General features: G+C 36.5%; 2 protein-coding genes across 2 annotated transcripts; both read right to left on the bottom strand.

The window, feature by feature from the left end:
• Positions 1–353: 353 nt before the first annotated feature.
• Positions 354–11,479, bottom strand: LOC135741187 (laminin subunit alpha-3). The gene is made up of 30 exons (XM_065259862.1): positions 11,138–11,479; positions 10,340–10,461; positions 10,149–10,232; positions 9,826–9,920; positions 9,640–9,693; positions 9,402–9,553; positions 8,782–8,892; positions 8,528–8,639; positions 7,340–7,507; positions 7,062–7,255; positions 6,863–6,979; positions 6,616–6,770; positions 6,372–6,513; positions 5,999–6,098; positions 5,803–5,919; positions 5,474–5,644; positions 5,254–5,396; positions 4,967–5,167; positions 4,694–4,842; positions 4,312–4,474; positions 4,093–4,220; positions 3,790–3,946; positions 3,592–3,702; positions 3,365–3,507; positions 3,163–3,280; positions 2,934–3,074; positions 2,164–2,294; positions 853–984; positions 633–756; positions 354–437 (listed from the first exon to the last, which is right to left on the bottom strand). Exons 1-29 carry the CDS (start codon positions 11,462–11,464, stop codon positions 663–665), a joined length of 4,032 nt encoding a protein of 1,343 aa, XP_065115934.1. The 5' UTR covers positions 11,465–11,479; the 3' UTR covers positions 354–437; positions 633–662.
• Positions 11,480–14,788: 3,309 nt separating this feature from the next.
• On the bottom strand, positions 14,789–19,837 carry LOC141281637 (uncharacterized). The gene is made up of 2 exons (XM_073813611.1): positions 19,769–19,837; positions 14,789–16,173 (listed from the first exon to the last, which is right to left on the bottom strand). The coding sequence occupies exon 2, from the start codon at positions 16,165–16,167 to the stop codon at positions 14,986–14,988; it is 1,182 nt and encodes a 393-aa protein (XP_073669712.1). The 5' UTR covers positions 16,168–16,173; positions 19,769–19,837; the 3' UTR covers positions 14,789–14,985.

Below are 19,837 nucleotides of genomic sequence, written 5' to 3'. Positions count from 1 at the left end.
CTTCTTGATGTCTCAACTAGAGATGATTTTAAAACAGGAGTTCACATCTATTCTGGACTCTTATTGACAGTTTTCCCTCCATTATTCAGTTTAAGTCATCTGTATAAATGATATAGTTTAAACGTTTTCTAATGTTGGAAGAAGTACATTTTTGTCTCCAGACTTTACACATAAACCTTCAGATGAAAGACTTTCTAAGATCATGAGAAACATTTCAGTCAAGTGAGTTTAAACTGTTGAGATATAGCGTTTATTAAACTATTAATACAATAATTATAACTCTCTCTAGACTTGCTTTAAAAACAAATGTCTTTAATAACAAGACCTTAAAAAAATGACATGAAGAAGCCATATTGCAGATGGGTTATTTATTTAATGATAATGTGTAATACAATAAAGTCATACACTGGTAAAACACTTGAAGGTTTCCTTCATGTCTGAAATCAAAGAAGATAACACACATAAGAAATACTGTATACAATAAAAGACAATAAATGAATATAAAAATAAATCAAAGCAAAAAAGTTAAATTCATCTGAAGAAACGTGTCATTATGTGGTTTATCGTAACATTAACTACAGTAACTAGTGTAAGGACATGTCTGTAATGTTGTGTTAATGTGCTGTACAGACCTTTAGAAAGAAAACCATGACTGTGTGAAGTTAAATGTTTAGTTTAACACTGCATGTGTCCATCATCACGTCTCCTGTGGCAGTATATGAACTCAAATCTTCTGGTTTATATAAAGCCCCCGGTCTGCACAAATACAGATGACACAAGCAGTAATGTCATAAAACAAAACAGGAACGTGCATTTTGCATAAATGTGAGGAAACATGAGAAAGATACTGACCTCCTAAGATAAAGGTTGGAGATGCATCCATTAAAAGTGTCTTTGCCCAGAGTTATACTAGAAGAATAAACTTCAGGTGAAGAACCTGCCAGTCTCTCTCCAACATCATCTTCATCAACTCGAAGTTCAACACTAAAAAGAGGAATTATTCAGGCTTGTTTACTGCTGTATTATTAAATACTCACAATCACAACATCTCTATTGTACATGCTGTATGTATATATATATATTCAAAGATTTCATTGTATGTAAAGTATTATATTCATGTTAACCGTAATGTATGACTATCCAGGGATGTGCTGTTTTATCATGTATTACATTATACATAAGGCTCAGACGGGTTTGATGTTTAATATATAAATATATTTAATATATAAACAAAATCAAACTGTATGTCTCAATGACTAAAGTCACATCTACAGTACAAATCGTATTCTTCTCATCATGATGGACAACATTACGTCTTTATTAATAATGTCATATATCAATGTTTAAAGGACAAGTTCGGTATTTTAGACTTAAAGCCCTGTTTTCAGATTGTTTATGGTCAAATAGAATGGTTTTGACTGAAATTTCGACATTTTCGGCTGCCCTGAGAATTTTCGCTTGTTTGTGTTCCAGCTCAGACCTCTACAATGGCTTTATAGGTGCACTGGAACAATCCTTCCTAAAATGCATTCAACTTTCGTTTACAAAGACGTGAAACTCACCGAGTGGTCAGGGGTGTTCACTGGTATGCTCACACAAAAATCGCTCCAAAAGACGCATTCCAACAGGTTTTATCGTAGTTTTTACCAACTCCATTGACTGTATTAGACGTCCTGTGAGGTACGGTATTACTCCGCGCCGGGAACTTTGTTTCTATTCTTGCAATTGGCAAAGGCGGATTAGCGCCACCTCCTGGGCTGGAGTGTTTATTATTCAAGCTCTAAGCGGAAGAATGTACGGGTGTGAGGCGTTTGGGGAAATAGGTCCACAAGTTAACAACGAATGGTAAAACAGCTGTTGGAAAGCATCTTTTGACGCGATTTTTGTGTGAGCATATCAGTGAACACCCCTGACCACTCGGTGAGTTTCTCGTCTTTGTAAACGAAAGTTTAATGCATTTTAGGAAGGATTGTTCCAGTGCACCTATAAAGCCATTGTAGAGGTCTGAGCTGAAACACAAACAAGCGAAAATTCTCAGGGCAGCCGAAAATGTCGAAATTTCAGTCAAAACCATTCTATTTGACCATAAACAATCTGAAAACAGGGCTTTAAGTCTAAAATACCGAACTTGTCCTTTAATATAAAGTGAAAGTAAAATCTTACCGTTGACCCTGTCTGACCACGGTGAGGTAATGCCATTTACCATCCTGATATGTTTTCGTAGATTTCCACATGTTGTCTTGTAACTTTAGCATCACGTATCCTTTCTCCATAGAAAGCTGAATGTTTTTATTCTGTCAACAGTGAGAATAAAGTGATTTACTCTACATTCAATAATATAGTTTATTAAACTGTTGTTTATGAAAGTAATGCTATGACTGTGTATCAGCAGGCCTGGGGCTTCATTTATAAAGTGTGCAAAAATCCACGGCAAAGTCCGTATTTATAAAAACTGTCTTTGACATGGAAAAGTGCCTAGCTTTTGCTTGTCCATATGCTGTGGAAAATAAGCTATTCTTGCTGCTTGAAAACAAGCGCTGTTTTATATGTCTATGATATTAATTAGGCATCATTTAAAGCACAAGTTCAGGATCATTTGCAATTAATAGAGTCCACATCTAAATGAAAGGGGTACGCCTGTTTTCTGTGCATACATTAGTTTTATGAATCACACGTACGCATTTTTATAATGATCGTAAGATCAAATGTAGGATGGTTTCTATGCATTATTTTGTAAATGAGGCCCCTGAAGTCTTGAGTCTGTTAAGCTATAAATTCCTTCATGTATATAAACATCACAGACATCTGGGTTGATATGAATGTCTATAAATCATGAGAGGTAAACTGTCAAGCACTGAAGGATAAATAAATATTAAACAATATGACACACAGACAGACAGACAGACAGATGTGTGTGAGAGAGAGAAACTTACAGCTTTGGTGTTTTGCATTAAGATGCCGTCTGGTTTAATACTCTTGAAGCCGAGTGAGAGGTTAATGTCATCCTGTAAGCTGAAGTCACCATAATCTTTCTCTAATGCACTGCCTGAAGTGAATTCAGCTTTTCTGACCACCTTGAAAAGAGCGAAATAACATCAGATCCATCTTTCCAGCATTCAGTCATGAAGAAACATGGTGTCGATCATAATAATAAATGTTTACCAGTAAGTCTTGAGAGCAGCCTTTGCCGATGCCCACCTCTTCTTTAACAATTTGACTTATACCACCAGCACTGCCGCCTTTTACACAACCTTTCAGAGCAGGAACAGTAATGTTGTATCTAAAGAGAAATCATCTCATTATTAGTCAATCTTTATAATCACATTTACGTATTTTACAGAAGAGACTAAATTAATATACGAACCTCTCACGTAAAGTGTTAGGTATACCGCCCACAAAGTAGTGATGAAACTTTGCTGGACTGTAGCCTATTGTTTTGACCTCAGTTTGACCAACTCTTACTGTAATGTCTTTCAATACATTGATAATAATTCTGACTTCTGTTTCCTGAAACACAAAAGAATAGAAAGAAGAAATAAGATTTCACAGCCGCGACCAGACACGACTATAAAGACAAGAGACGTTACTCACTGGAGAAAGTTTTACTTTCTCCAAACTTCTGAAAGGTCTCAAAACTCGGTCCTTCTCCTGGCCATTAACGACAATATAACCTCGCTCAAGAGAGACGCTGTAGAAAAACTCCTATGAATAAAAATAAAAAACAAATCTTTTAGCAGAGGAATTTCAAGACATTTGTTTTATAAACTTGTGAAAAAAAAGGATTCTTACATTATTCTCATCTCCTATAAACATCAGAAGTGCATCCTCAGATCGGGAATCTATTTTCTGAACGATCTGGAAGGGTTTGGGGAACTTTTCAAGCATGATTTTGATGTAACCGGAGCCTTCAAAGTAGGTTGACTCTGAACCAGTGACTGGGATGTGTCTGAGCAAACAGAAAGAGATTTGAAATATATGCAAGCTGTCACAATGTACGGTCTACAATATTCTTTATGTGGTTATCATGTGTTTAGAGAGAGAGAGAGATTCACATACAGATAAATTAAACACTGAGATCATATTGAAATGTACCTCTTGCAGGGAGTTTCTATGTTAATATTAACTGCATTCTTAAAGTTGTACAGACTGATAAATTTCTCATTGAAGGTGGAAAACTCAATGCAGCCCTTATATTTGCCGATGTTGAGTGAAGTGGGAGGCTGTAAAGAAAGATTTGAACATGACTACTAACATAATCTCCATTAAACAAGACTGATCAAAAGATTTCAACGTCTGAATGGAGTTAAGAACCTTGAAGTCATCTGGATAACCTCCGACATAGAAGACCACATCATCAGGACTGAGATCCAGTAGATTACGGATCACGTCACCCTGTTGTACTTCAATCTGTGGAGACTTTGGGTTGCTGGATGTGAACTGTTGTGTGTGAATGACTTCAGCGTCTTGATAAACTCTACATCACACATAATACAGGTGATTATTACACAGTACATCTGATCTGATTTAACCCTAACACTATCAGACAGTATAGATGAAAGACTCATGAACTGAAAGCAACAAAACTTCATGTCATGAGGTCTTTAAATATAGTTATATGTGACACTTTGTCAAGTTTAACCAACGCTAAAGTGAATACTGATTTTATTTTATATTCATAAAGCATGATTCATACCTCTGAATGACAATTTTGTCAAAGAAAGCCGGTTCAGACGGAGACTCTGTGATGTTTGATGTCTCAATATCATATTCCTTTCCATTCAGCTTATATACAAAACGCAGGAGATTATTTCTAAGAGCCATGCCAATGTAGTCTCCAGATCCCTGAGGACAACACATTTATGACATGAAACAAGAGTTACACAACTGAATTATAAATGATTGTTAATGACTATATTACACACATACAGTACACACGTGATAAAGAGTCGAGGAAAATGAGTCTTACGTTTTTATGACCCAAGTAAAAGACAAACATATTGTCTTGATCTGTAGAGATCTGTCGACGGAGTCTACGTCCTCGGTTGGGTGTTTTCTCGGGTCTTTGGAGAGCCAGAGTAAGAGTTGTGTACGCTCGCAGGTCATCTATGTCTTTAGGAGGACGCAGCTCCACGAATCCATTACCACTGAACTTCATAGGCACAACAATCTGTAACACATTGACAAGAGTTTAAGTGGTCAGCGGGTGTTTTTGTTTTAGTTTGTGACTTATATGTGATATATAAAGATTCATACTCTGTTAGCAGCTTCACGTGCTTGCTCGATCAGTTCTTTTATCCGGTTGATGTTATCAGAGACGTTGTTTACTGCAGTGAGCTGTGAAGTCAGCTCATTCATTTTATCTAACAGTGATGGGATGGAGGCGCTCAGGTTTTTTACTGTTAGATATAAAAAGCCGAGAGTTAGGAAGCGTCGTGAGACAGAGACACATAACACATCAAGTAACAGCGCTCACCGGTCACATCAACATCTTGGAGAACATTGTCAATATTAGAAACGCTTGGACTGATGGAGATCTTCTTCACTTCTGCTTTAATATCATTCAGTTCATCCATTGTGTTGGTGGTGGTGAGATTGGCATCCGCTGCAGCTTTCTTAGCAGCATTAATAATCTTATCAATGTCATCTGAAAGAAAAGTTTAGGTTTTATGTGCTCCTCGCTATTCAAACACGCAACCGTTGCACTGCTAACATAATGCTTGAACGAGTGAAAAATAATAAAAACTGAGATCATCTCCTCTGGATGTACACTACATTATGAATGTGATGTCATGAACTTCTCACCTCTCTGAATTTTTCTGAGATCATCCTGAAGAGACCTCAGCGTCTCCTCCAGCAGTTTCTTTTTCTTCTCATCTTCTTGTAAACGCTTCATCTGATTATTGAGATTATTAGTTGCTCCTGATGAACATCGAATAACACTTTAATAAAGACAAAACCGATGCATGGAGCTTCATCTCTTATTTTTCTGTTCACTCACCTTTAAGATCTCGGACTGCATCCGTTGCGTTTTTAAGAAGGTTATTGCCGGTGTCTTTTAGATTTGTTACCCTCTTGATGAGGTCTCCTTGATTGGCTTCCTACATATACAAAAAAACCAATAAATAATTCACAAAAACACGTACAGTATGTGTATTATACTGCGACTAAAAACGTCTGGAATGTCAATGCACGGCAGCCATATTGTGCCACCATGATTGTAGCATTCACTTAAAATAAATACACGGTGTATCTTTCTCTGAATAAACTCAAAATATAAACATCAGCTGTGTTGAAACAAATGTTGGATGAAAGGAGGGTGAGTAAATAATGAAAGAACTGTTATATTTTGAGTGTTTGTTAAAGTCTCTTACATGAAGTGCTTTATCTGCGGCTTCTTTGGCTTTGTTTGCCGCCTCCTCTGCAGCGTTGACAGCATCGGTGATGTTTTTATAAATGTCAATCCCTGACAGAGCGTCCTGCACACCAGAGAGTCCACTCACATTCTGTACAGCTCTGTCAATGACACATACATACATCAGTCTCTTTATAAAGAAACACATGACACCATCATCAACACTTTCATAAAGAGCTGTATGATGATAGATGAAGTCTCACTCTTGAAGCTCTTTGGAGAGTTTGCGTAGGTTCTCAGCATGTTCTTCAGCTTGCTTCACAATCTTCTCCTGAGCTTTAGCTTGAGAGATGACCTTTACTTTGTCTTTCAGCTCAGACTTTGCGCTGTCTAGTTGTGTCGTGAGATCTTCATACTCCTGTGAGAATATAAACCATTTCATAAATGCTGCAGCTGGAATGAAATCAAGTCTGGTGCCTGTTGTTTGTTATATGAACTATAAAGGTTTACCGTTTTACTGTCATTGAACATTTTCAGAAGGTCTTCAGTGTTTTTCAGCTGGTCCACTGCCAAACCGATCTGATTTCGAACAAGATCTCGCTCGTTCTCCAAATCCTTCAGTTGTTTCTTAAAAAGACAAAAGATGTGTCATGTCATGAAGGCTCTTTCACAAAGACTTTTTAAGAGATGAGAGGTTTCAGCTTCTTACCACCACATCTTGAAGTCCTACAGCATTAAGATCATTCAGACCGCTGGCTTTCTTCACCATGTTAACAGCCTGTTTCAGTGAATCTTCTAGCTCTTTCACTTTCGTCTCATAGCTTTCTAGTAAACTCTCAACACGTTTAGATGCGTCTTTATTCTCATCGCACTGCTTTGTGAAGTCATTGACTTGCTCCAAAACTGCAATCAAACATTAAAGCGTCATTAAAGAGAGTAATAAATAAAAAAGATCTTGAGATATGATGACATGAAGGAGAGATGTACGTTTGTTGGCTTGATCTTGCTCTTTCTTGACGTTGTCTTTCAGAGGTGTGAAGTTTCTATTCTGCATTTCTTTCACCATACGCTCAGACTCCTGCAGAAGTTTCTGGAGATCCCCTGAGAGCGGAGTCGATTCACCAATGTTTGCTTCTGTCAGCTGTTTCAGCAGATCTGAAAAACACATATCATCATCTCAGTATGATATATCCGATCTCAGTCACATTCAATACTATAGACTCAATATGATATATCCGATCTCGGTGGTATTCAGTACTGATTATAAATGTAGTGGGTTGGCACAGTTTGGGTGATGTCATTTTAAAGCAGTGTCCAATGTTAGTTTCTAGCTCCATAGTATAAAATGCATGAGAGATGGGGTAGTGGGAGGCGCACTAATGGTTGTTTGGAGTGATATTTATGAGTAGCAACTCCTACACTACACCGAGTGATACACTTCAGACCACTTGAATTTTTTTTCTTTTTGATTAACATTGGTGACAATATTTAGGAAAGTGGTGATTGTTTTGGATGGTTTGCAAGGTGATGTTTGTTCCTGACTCGTGTTTCTCCTACAGCTGCTTGTTTAGATTTGATATTGCCAGATAACATAGGAAGAATTGTGAAGGTAATTAAATGTTAAAGAAAGTTTTTATAAAATAGCAGTTTTAAATGTAATGTTATATGGTAATGATATAAAATTGTGTTCTTGTTGTTTGTTTATTCCTTATTTGCCTATATAAGAGGGCCTAGCATTATAAGACACCTCAGCCACTTGAGCGATGACGTGATGCTGTGGTTACACAAACAGTGGATTTGTTTGATGATAAGTATTATATTTGTCTTTTTAAGAGTAAAACTCAGATGTTATAATATGTTAGTAAAACGCCTTGAGATAAGGTAAGTCCATCTGTTCCTTCATATTTTAACAGCACATTTTGTTATTTGTTTGTTTGTTTGTTTGTATCAGACATGTTCATTATCTCTGTATTCATTTCCAACAGCACACACAATGACACATTTAATCAGTTGTGTGTTACAACTATGGTACAGTGATGATATCAGATGATAAAACAGGACATGGAGACATACAGGATGTGTGTCATACATCATGATGATGACCATATCCATCAATCATATTTACTCAATACACTTCAATAAGAACAAATCATATGTTTTTATGAAAATGTTTACCTTGTATTTTCTTATGGAGGTTTTGTGTCTCAGTCTCCAGATCTTTTGCCCTCTCATGACTGTTTTCAACATTCACAAGAGCTTTCTGAGAGTCGTCTGAGCGTTTCCTTGCCTGAAGAAACAAAGACTTATTTAATCAATGAGAGATCTTACAGTATTGAGATGTTTCAGGAATACAGTAGTAAATATTGGTCACAGTAAAAAATATCACAGTAGATGACTGGTTAATGTGAACGTGTTGTGTATCATCTAACCTGTTCCTTCAGATCGTTCATATCTTCGGCCAGATTTTTGACGTCTCGCTCCAGTTGATTGATTTTAGATCCCTGTTTGTTGACTGTAGAGCTGAATATATTCACCAGATTCTGCACAAGAAAATCCCAAATGAGTTAAGCTCATAAAAGTTTTTAGGATTAATCTCATTCATTACTGTTTGTGTCAATGCTCATGTTGGCACTGATTAAAGATTACTCTCTTGTGAAAGGTAAAAGTAAACCTCACTAGCCACATTATCCGTGTGAGCTTTACTCTTACTACATACATACTGGATGTTAACCTGTCATAAGAGTCATGTATGATTTACCAGATGATTGACTTTTCATTCATTTTGCTCTGTACAGATAAAGCAAAGTGTCTGGAAAAACTCAAACTTGCCTTTGAACTCTATAGAGAGCTTTGTGAATGTTTATAATATAATAACAATGAAATATATAAAAAAGATCAATGTTTAAACATGCAAGTTGTAGCTAAACAAAGAAATGAATTAGTCTATCCAATATTAACACAAGTGTAGAAATGCGACTCATAATAATACACTTGTAATGCTTTTCTACATCAAATATGTATTTAATCTTAGAGAACTGCATGAGATTACCGTTGTGTTAGTGATGGCGTCCTCGAGCTTCCGCAGATCGTCTTCAACTGAAGATCCGACTGAATCCAAATCAAGTTGATCTTTAAGTCTTTTCAAGTCAGTGTCAAACTTTTCCAGATCATTCAGCAACGTATGTGCGCAGTTATCACACTCTTAAAAAATGACAAACACAGAGGGACGTCATTAAATAACCAGGATAAAACGACACAAAACTTTATGATGTCATCACGTCTTTTACCTTCACATTGTTGGTCTCTCTCAGTGTTTTGAAGCTCTAGGAAATTCTTGCACACTATAAAAGAAGTCGACATGTAAGGAAAAACAATCTTTTTGACATCACATATTTATAAAACACATCTTGCTTTTAAAAGAATACATTTCATTGAAAGACTTCAGATTAAATGTGAAAAGAAGAAATTCAGACCTCCGGTCAGTGAATCACAAGAGTTTTTAGGACAGTTGCACGGACGACAGCGTCCACCAAAGACCTGAGGATCACCATAAAACCCCGGCGCACATCTGATAAAAAACATTTATAAAATTAAATACAAGGAGTCATTCGAGTGAATCTGGAATCTGTATAGCATATATAAGATGTTTCATGGATTGTGATGTCTCCACTAGGCTACTAAACCAGTTAAGTAAACCAGCATTAACCAGTATGTGTTGGTCATGACAAGTTTTTCTTTAAAGCAGGATATGGAGTCATAGATCAGTAATGTGAGATGGATTTCATGTAGGACTCACCGCTCACATCTTTCACCCGTGTAACCCACTTTACACAGACATTGAACTCTCCCATCTGCTGTTTCACTGCAGCCCACTGCAAAACTACACAAAGACACGCCAGCATTAATCCACATTACATATAAGCAGGTCATATCTATTTGATACAGTGTACTGAATAAGATTGATTTAGTGTTTGATGTGATATTTACCCGTTAGCTTCAGTGCTGAGAGGACACGGACAAACTCTGCATGTTCTTTGTGTGGCGTTACCGTAGTATCCGTCTTTACAGCGCTCACATTTATCTCCTGCTGTATTGTACAGACACGTCCGCTGTATTCAACAAAACACACGTCTATCAATTTCACTGACATTTCATTGTATTTCTACTTCTTACAAAACATTTCATTTCAAAGCAGCTTCATTCAATACGGCATCCAGCAGGCTTCATACTGTAGTAACGTAAATCTTATCATGACGTTTATAAGTGTCTCTTCTAACCCCATAAACTTAACCCTCACACAAACATTTCTGCATTTACGCATTTTTCAATTAACATAATTTAGTCGTAACATCATTATTTAAATAATTTAGTCATTGTCAATATCACCACAGGGTCAAAAGTTTTATGTTAAAAAGATTCTTGTATTTTTCCAGTAATTTACTGTTTTACCAGTGGAGAAAAGTCAACTGTTGTCAGGACTGTTGAATTAAAGGTTAGTCTAATATGAACTTGTCCACTTCACAATCTTTAACACATTTGACCCTGACTGTTAAAAGTAAATGAATGATAAACACACAAAAATCAATTCCTGTTACACATCCGTCATCTGCATTACTGATGAAATCATCTTTCAAACGCTGTCCTCAAAGCTTTTCATTCAAGTTGCATACATTCTCTGAAAACTAAAACTACATTTGAAATATCTTTTAAATCAATTAGCCTACTTCTTTTCTGTTTACATTATATAATGTAGCTTTTACTTAAGATGTTTAAATTTGTCTTTACCTGTCCATCATTGAGTGAGGGATACAGAATCTGCTGTGTGTCATGAATCTTCTGAGCTTCGTGTATTACAGGATAATAAATCCTTTGACCGACTTCTGTCTGTTGTCCATGATGAGGATCACGGTGTGTAGATGTATCTGATTGTCTCGGTCCTCCAAACGCCGTTCCTAACAAGACCCCGATGAGAACGGCTCTGAAGATCGCATTCATCCACGTGTTTGATTTGGACATTGCACTCGGCCTGATGTCTGTGAAATTACTCGTGTAGCTCTCAAGATCACGTCTTCTTAAAGGAGGAGGAAACGCCCCAGACAAACGCTCATACATGAATCAGTTAAGGACAAGCTACTGCAAATGAACTGAGTCACGCTCAGACTTGATTCATACTCACCTTAATACCTGGAGACACAATAACAAAAAACACACACACACACACACAGAGAAAAAAAACCTCCAGAACCTTTAACTCTTATCTGTACAACTATCATTAAAAACACAAACTTTGCTTTAAGGTTTATCAGGTTGAGATTCTAGCATGTTTGTGACTGTGATATAAAAGCAACTTACACATTAATCAGACACTGAAACACAATGAGTATGACAAGGGTGTGACGGAGTACACACACAGACACACGCACACACACACACACACACAGGTGTATATTGAGTAAGATTGTGTTTTATTTTGTCATCAATCACACCCAGTGAACACACACCCCTCACACCAGGAAACATCTGTCCTCCGGCTACACACTTCACAACTATCTCGTATGAGTACACACACACACAGCTGTCCTCCGGCTACACACTTCACAACTATCTCGTATGAGTACACACACACACAGCTGTCCTCCGGCTACACACTTCACAACTCTCTTCTCTTTATGAGTACAAAGACACACAACACAGTGACTTTAGGGTGTGGAGGGAGTCTGAAAAGAGAAATAGATGTCATTGTACTTAAAGGATATATTCCCTCAAACTCATTTTTCTCTCATTCTGTTGTGAAGCTTTTTTGCTTGTGTAAATATATTGTGTTGTATAAACTTTCAGTGCTTTATCATCATCTATACAGCATGTATTCTGTTGTGTTATAAAGTATTTTATAGTTTTAGTAGATAGATATTAAGTCAGCACTTTTATAAACAAATACATTACAGAAAGCTGGAAAAGTCTTTATCAATCCAGACTTTCTTGAAGCTCAAAGGTTTAGTAATCTTCTATACTGAGTCTGTATGATAGAGTTTGCTATATGTAAAATCCTTGAATTAACTAGAGACATTAATGTATTATTTCATCTCTTTGTGTCTATTCTAGTGAGTATAAAGTAAGCAGATCGTTAAAATCACTTTCTTCTGTACTTTATCATGTGAGACTCTGGTAACATTGTGTACTTGGGTGTGGTAGGACATGTCGGTGCAAAGAAAATGTTTTCATCACCCATCTATTCGTTTTCCATTCATTTCTTTTGATGAACGCAAGCAAAGATATAAAAACACACCTTAAAGAAACAAGATTCAAAATATTAATGATCCAAGAAGCACATCCATTCATACTGAAAACAATACACATATTAGTCTTATTATATAGTTATTGTGTCGTGTGTCTCATAACTAATTGTCATATCATATTTCAGTAACACATTATAATAAATGTACGCTATACATTATTAGTTAAGCATTAGTAAGTAGTTAATTCATCATTTATAAAATTAAAGCATTGTTCCTACATTAATAGAGATTAGTTAGTAGGTTATAAATACAAATATAAATGCTTTGCTCTTGAATTATATGCATGTCTATAATGTGTTTAAAATTTTCATAGTTTTTAAATGATCAATTTATCATTTTTAAACTATTACATTATTAAATATTACATTATTAACAAAGCAATTATTTAGGAGTTGTCAGTGGTTCACATAAGATCATTTAGAAAGTGTAAGTAAATGATTAATACACCATTTTAATGTGCATTTATACATCTTTTTATTTAGACATAGGTAGTTGGTAGTGTGTATTCCTATTGTAATTCATGATTAATTCAGGTAGTTATGAAATACTTAGTTGTCATAAAAACCAGTTTGTTATGGGCTGTCTGAGTCATCCTGCGAGCTGTTTCATTTGATGACGGTTAAATGTGAGGGGAGGACGTGCATTTGCAATAATTGGACCTAGATTATTGAACAGTCTGCCCTTATTTGTGAAAGCCTCTAAATGTGTTTATTGAGTTTAAAAGTAAATGAAAATCTTTTTTTTACTGGGAGGCACAACTTCTCCAAAAGTGGATGGGAGTAAGTATTGATTTCAAGTGATAAGATTTTGAGATTGATTTTGTACAGCAAGTATAGACAAGAAAGCATATTAAGAAACAGCTCACAGACATCATCCATAAAAATTAATGTTATTTAAGAATGTTATTTTGTTCCAAAACGGGATATTTTTTCTGTTTTGCTTTATATACAGCAACACAGTTTTGGAGCATATATTTATAACCAATCAGATCTATGGGAAGCAATGACTTCCATATATTTCTAATAATGTTTACGGTTACAAATATTCTGCAAAATTTCATCCTTTGTGTAAAACAAAAAATGCAGATTTGCTTTTACTTTATTTCAGGAGCTTAGGGAAACACCCAATTTATTTATATAGTGCTTTTCACGATTGTTAAATAAACACCCACAGGAAAAGGGGGAAAGGCCAGTAGTGTGACTGCTGCCACCTGGCGGTGGTAGACGGCAATGGATGACGCTCTCCATGCACAGCACTCAATTAGTCCACCCTTGGTATCAAACCTGTCTGCCACTACAGCTGGCTCAGTAATGCTGGGTACACACCAAAAGATTTTTACATCAAGATTTTCAAAATGTGATAGACCCTAAACATGATAAAAAATCCTAGATTTAACCATTTTGGTCCTATAGTGTGTGGTGCCATGATGTGTCAAAAACAGCACACCACACACAAACAAACAGATTTTCAACCAGAGTCTCGACTGTAAACAAGAAATCTCGCAAGGACACTCTTAACACATCTCAGGGAAAATTTGATAAGATAATCTGTAGGACCATCAAGATAATCAGGACATAGCTGGGGTTGTCAGAAGGGGGGAAAATCGGCCCAAAATTCTGCACGGTGAAAAAGTGCAGAGATTATTTGCATTGTGTTGCTGTCGGTGTGATACAGTAGGGATTTAAAAACACAGAGTCAAAAGAGGAGAATAAAAAATGTACAAAAAGAAGAAAGGGATAAATAGAAAAAAGTTCAGTACTTAAGTGCCTTGTCAGTGTTCCTGCTTGGTGGAGTTGCTTGTCTTTACACTCTTTGGTCTCCACACGATACCGCTACCTGTTTAAATAACTGCTTGAATTGTGTAATTAAATTCAGCAGGACAAGTTTTACAATATCCAACAATAAAGGATCAAAAATAACACTAGAAGGAACGAATCGACTTAAGATGGTGAACTTGTGAAAAATGGTAAACACATCGTTTCCTCGCAATGAGCTAAATTTAACAAGACTAAGTAATTACACACAAGTAATTAATTGGACAGGAGATAATGATTTGAAACATTTTATTAAACAATTTTGCAGGCAAAAACTGCAGAGTGATACATGAAACACATAACAGACGTATAAGCCATGTAAAGGACAGAAGCTTAAAGTAATATTTCACCAAGTAACAGACATTGATTTTATTTAATCAGACTATTGATTCTAGTTTGTAATAAAAATGTGGTAAATGCAGATAAACCCATAAGACACTCATTACCATGATCAGAATTATGATTTCTATACAACTACAAAAAAAACCCTCCAAAAAATACAACAAATCTATTTCTTACACCATCATTTCATTGGTTTGTCTCTAGTATGAATTCTTTGGTGCTTTCTCAAGGTTTCGGAAGTCAAAAAACTTTTTCCACACTCAGCGCACACATGAGTTTTCTCATCAGAATGTATTCTCTGATGTTTCTTCAAATATACATTCAGTGCAAAACTTTTCTTACAAACAGAACAGGTGTAAGGCTTTTCAGTGACATGATATTTCTGGTGCCGTTTTAGGAAAAATGCTGAGCCGAATGTCTTCCCACACTCATCACAGCTGAATGAGTTTTCTTCACAATGAGTCTGCTGATGGATTTTAAAATATGATGCGGTTTTAAAACTCTTTTCACACAAAGTACACGTGAAAGGTTTCTCTCCAGTATGAGTCCTCAAGTGATTTTCCAGACCTAATTTTCGTAGAAAACCCTTTCCACACAGAGAACAAGCGAAAGGTCTGTCACCGGTGTGCATTGTTATGTGACTTTTAAGAAGCGTTTTCTCTGTAAAACTCTTATCACACTGAGGACAGGTGTAAGGCTTCACGCCAGTGTGAATTGTTATGTGACACTTAAGATGCGATTTATTTTTAAAACTCTTTCCACATTGAGGACAGATGAAAGGTTTCTCACCTGTATGGGTTCTCAAGTGATTTTCCAGAATTAATTTTCGTAAAAAACCTTTTCCACAGTGAGGACAAATGAAAGGTCTGTCACCAGTGTGAATTGTTATGTGATTCTTAAGAAATGCTTTCTCTGCAAACCTCTTTTCACACTGAGGACAGGTGTAAGGTTTCTCTCCGGTGTGAGATCTCAAATGCAGCTTTAGTGACTCTTTCCGTGTAAAACTCTTCCCACACTGAAGACAGGTGTATGGTTTCTCTTTCGTGTGGGTTTTCACATGTCTCTTATAGTTACTCACGTGTGTAAAACTCTTTGTACAATGTGGGCATTTGAACGACATCTCTCCGGTGTGAGTTCTCAAATGCATATAAAAGTTTTTCGCGTATTTCAAACTTTTTCCACACTCCTGGCACGTGTGAGGTCTCTCTTTATTGTTCATGTCATCACTATGTTGTCCTTTTGGTGAAGGTGAACTCTTTTCATGTTGATTGATGTCAGATTTTTCTTCAGTGATGACATCGTTAGGTTCTGGTTGTCTCTCCTCCACTTCATTCAGTTCCTGAGGTTCCTCTTTCACTTCCATTGTTATCTAAAACAAACATTAAATCTGTCAAAAATGTATTTAAAAACACTCAATTCAATTCAAGTTAGGTTTTTAAAAAACGCTAAACATTTTTTGCAGTTAGTTATAAATTGTTACAAAGCACCTTTACAAATATCCATTTTAGAACTACAGAATGTCCCGAAAAGTTAGGCAAAATCGCATAGATTAGTCGATTTTCCGCGATAATGAACGTGATTTTGCCTAACTTCTCTGTGAACCACGGCTCTGTAGCTGTGTCCCAATTCAAGGGCTGCAACCTTGAGCATTCGACCTTAAAAGGTGAGCACTCGGTCTTTCAAGGTGGAAGCCTCAGAAGTTCGCGAAGAGAACTGCTGAAATGAGACGGTCTAACCTTCGGAGGACCCATAATTAGCGTCACCTGCTGCACGCGCCCGCCTGCACGTTTCTGACTTATTAAAATAAATATGACATCAGAAAAATTATTAATTTATTTTAGAAATATGGCACGTTGATGTATATTAAACTATTCAACAGTTTAACAAATTAATCAACCTTATAAATATACGCAACATAAAAAGAATATTATTAACACAAAACATAACTTATAATACTAAAACAGTGACAAGAAAAAAATGTTTTCTGATAAATACACTTTTATTTAATAAAGGATTTAATTGTTTATTTTAGAATATCCACCCATTATATTCAGCCGTTGCAGACGCGCAATGACTCTTGGGATATCCTCGGCTGTTAAGGATCCATTCGTTCTATCCTTAACATCGCGGAGAAATGAGGACGCATTTTGAGGCTTCATTCTAAGCATCCTTTGAAATGGGACGGCCTTACTGGCCTCAAGTCGCGCTGCTGTGACGCAATCGGTCTTTAAATACGTCCTTAGAAGGTCGCAGCCTTTGAATTGGGACACAGCTTGTGTAGTAAATGTGGCTCCATCTGAAAGCAGCTGATGGCGATTTACTACTAATCACTGAACCAGCTTTACTGATGAAACACACATGAGAATATACTGTATACAGTGTTGTGCCTGAACAAGTTCATGAACTCGTTCATATTTTGGGCGAACGTGAACTGAACGTACTGTATTACTGGCTGATGAACGTTACTGTGAACTCGTTCATTCTGGGGCTTGTGAGCGACGCGCTCTTTCAGTTTAACGTCTTTCAATAGGGTGCCAGATTTCTATAGTGTCTTCCAGGCGAAAACCCGACTAAAACACACTGTATACAGGCCTTAATGTGTAGCGGAAAAAACACCCATTCTGGCAACACCCGCGTTTCATGGCTGCATGCGTCATCAAAACAAAGAGCAGCATGGAGGTGACGCACTGGACGCTGCTCACATAGTTTAACATTAAATAACATCATATTTGTCCTAAACGGTTAAGGATTAACATAGGCTGCTAACGCATATTCTGGATCTTGATAGACTCTAGCTGTGTCCCAATTCAGGGGCTGCGACCTTATAAGCATGCGACCTTAAATATGAGCACTCGGTCTTTCAAGGTGGCAGCCTCAGAAATCCGCGAAGAGAACTGAAATGAGACGGTCTAACCTTGGGATGACCCATAATTGGCGTCACCTGCTGCGCCTGTTAGCAGGACATAGCGGAAACGTTTCTGACTTATTAAAATAAATATGAAATCAGAAAAATATTAATTTAGTTTATAAAATATGACACGTTGATGTAGATTAAACTATTCAACAGTATATTCAATTTAATTAATCAACCTTGGAAATATATGCATCATAAAAATAATAATATTAACACAAAACATAACTTATAATACTAAAACAGTGACAAACTTGTTTTGATAAATACACACTTTTATTTAATGAAGGTTTTAATTGTTTATTTTAGAATATCCAGCCGCCGTTGCAGGCGCGCAATGAATCTTGGGATATCCTCGGCTGTTAAGGATCCATTCGTTCTATCCTTAACATCGCGGAGAAATGAGGACGCATTTTGAGGCTTCATTCTAAGCATCCTTCGAATTGGGACGGCCTTACCAGCCTGAAGTCGCGCTGCTGTGACGCAATCGGTCTTAAAATACGTCCTTACAAGGTCGCAGCCCCTGAATTGGGACACAGCTTCTGACTAACCTCACGCTATTTAACGTGCACGTGCGAGTTGTCCTACACGCGATGCCTCGCAGCGCTTCTCGCCCGGAAAAACCCCTTGAAGCACCCGGCTAGCCTTTCAAGGTATGTGCAATCAAACACAAAACTTAAAAGACAGTCAATGCTAATGTAAACCCTGGTTGGATAAGGATTTAAAGTTGGATTTGAAGATGAAATCTGACGCATTTAGCTTCAGTGTTAAAAATGATAAAGTAATTGCTGTCTGTGGTTCTATATGGGCTATAATGGCAATAATTAAAAAATAATAATATGGAACTGAATTAGTTCATTTTAAAATTTGTGAACTGTGAACTGAACTAGTTCATGTAGAAAGTGAACTTTCCCAACACAGTATATATATATATATGTCTGTCTGTAGTAAGGAAGCATATCGCTATCTGAAATATTGCCAAATACTGACAGGGACGCAGGAAGTATGGCAAGGAAGACGCAGCGTCTCATTCCCTTCTCAGGGAACAACAGTTACATACGTAACCCAAGACGTTTTCATGTGAAAAACACAACTACCGGTGTGCAAAAAAGCATTTTGATATGAATCAACATTCGCATACAGAAGATATAAGCATTTAAAGTGAACAGTTTAGCACGTGTGCTTAAAAAGTCTAGAATTTTTATGATATTATCCTACACTACACAGGGAATAATATGGATTTTTTCCCAGAAAACTTCAAATAGATTCAAGCACTTTCAATGAGCTGTATCTATGTATGTATATTTTCACAAACTTCCCAGGGCCTTGAATTATTTACCCAAGATTCACAAACTTTCAAGGATTTCAAGGACTTGTGGGAACCCTGCAAAAACTAAAGTTACCCTTCCATAAAGAAAACTTTCCAAAGGAACTGAAATCAAACCTTAACAAAATAACAAAAAAGGAATAGAAAACAATCACTATCAATACCAAATCTTCATTCAAGTTTTAAGACTTCAAGAATTTCTTATAGTTTTGCATTTTCAAACATTTCCTGTAAACATAAAGGCACTTTTTAAACATTGTGTACTTTCAACTAGCAAGTAAAGCAGAACCCTAAAAATAAAAAAAATAAAAAACATTAAAATGTTGAGAGTAAATACATTTTTGTGCACAATATAAAAAGTGAAGCTTTAAAAATAAGTGTTCATCAGAAAGCGAGTGCAGTAAACAAAGAGATTTGAAGTGTAGACGAGTGAAATGTAAATGATAAAGCAGAAGATGAAGATAATCTGCTGTGGTGTTTGTTGTACACATCCTCAATTTGAACTACAAACTGGATTTATTTCCTCTTCTTCTCTATAACAACAGTAAATACATTCGTGTTTGTCTTGAGCTTTATATCTGATCAGACAGTATGCAGTGTTTCAGTCAGGATCACACATACAGTACAGAAATATAACAATATAATGTCATTTAAAATACTCCTGAACACCTCATGTGAAACACTGAAACTTGTTTAAATGGTGATAAAGGGTGAAGGTTTAGTTACCGGTGCACGTGTACAGCTTTATTTTCCTGCTCTGCTCACTGCTCTTTCTTCTTCTTCTTCTTCTTCTTC

Source organism: Paramisgurnus dabryanus, chromosome 24 (assembly GCF_030506205.2).
Source record: "Paramisgurnus dabryanus chromosome 24, PD_genome_1.1, whole genome shotgun sequence".
In the NCBI taxonomy this organism is placed as follows: Eukaryota; Metazoa; Chordata; class Actinopteri; order Cypriniformes; family Cobitidae; genus Paramisgurnus; species Paramisgurnus dabryanus.
Note: the sequence above shows the minus strand (reverse complement) of the source record. Positions and strands in the feature narration are given on the sequence as shown.

Coding starts and splice junctions, on each gene's coding strand:
- LOC135741187 (XM_065259862.1), bottom strand. CDS start 11,464: ATGTATGAGCGTTTGTCTGGGGCGTTTCCTCCTCCTTTAAGAAGACGT. Junction 5,168..5,253: donor CACGTGAAGCTGCTAACAGA/GTATGAATCTTT, acceptor AATGTGTTACAG/ATTGTTGTGCCTATGAAGTT. Junction 757..852: donor TCCAACCTTTATCTTAGGAG/GTCAGTATCTTT, acceptor GTATTTGTGCAG/ACCGGGGGCTTTATATAAAC.
- LOC141281637 (XM_073813611.1), bottom strand. CDS start 16,167: ATGGAAGTGAAAGAGGAACCTCAGGAACTGAATGAAGTGGAGGAGAGA.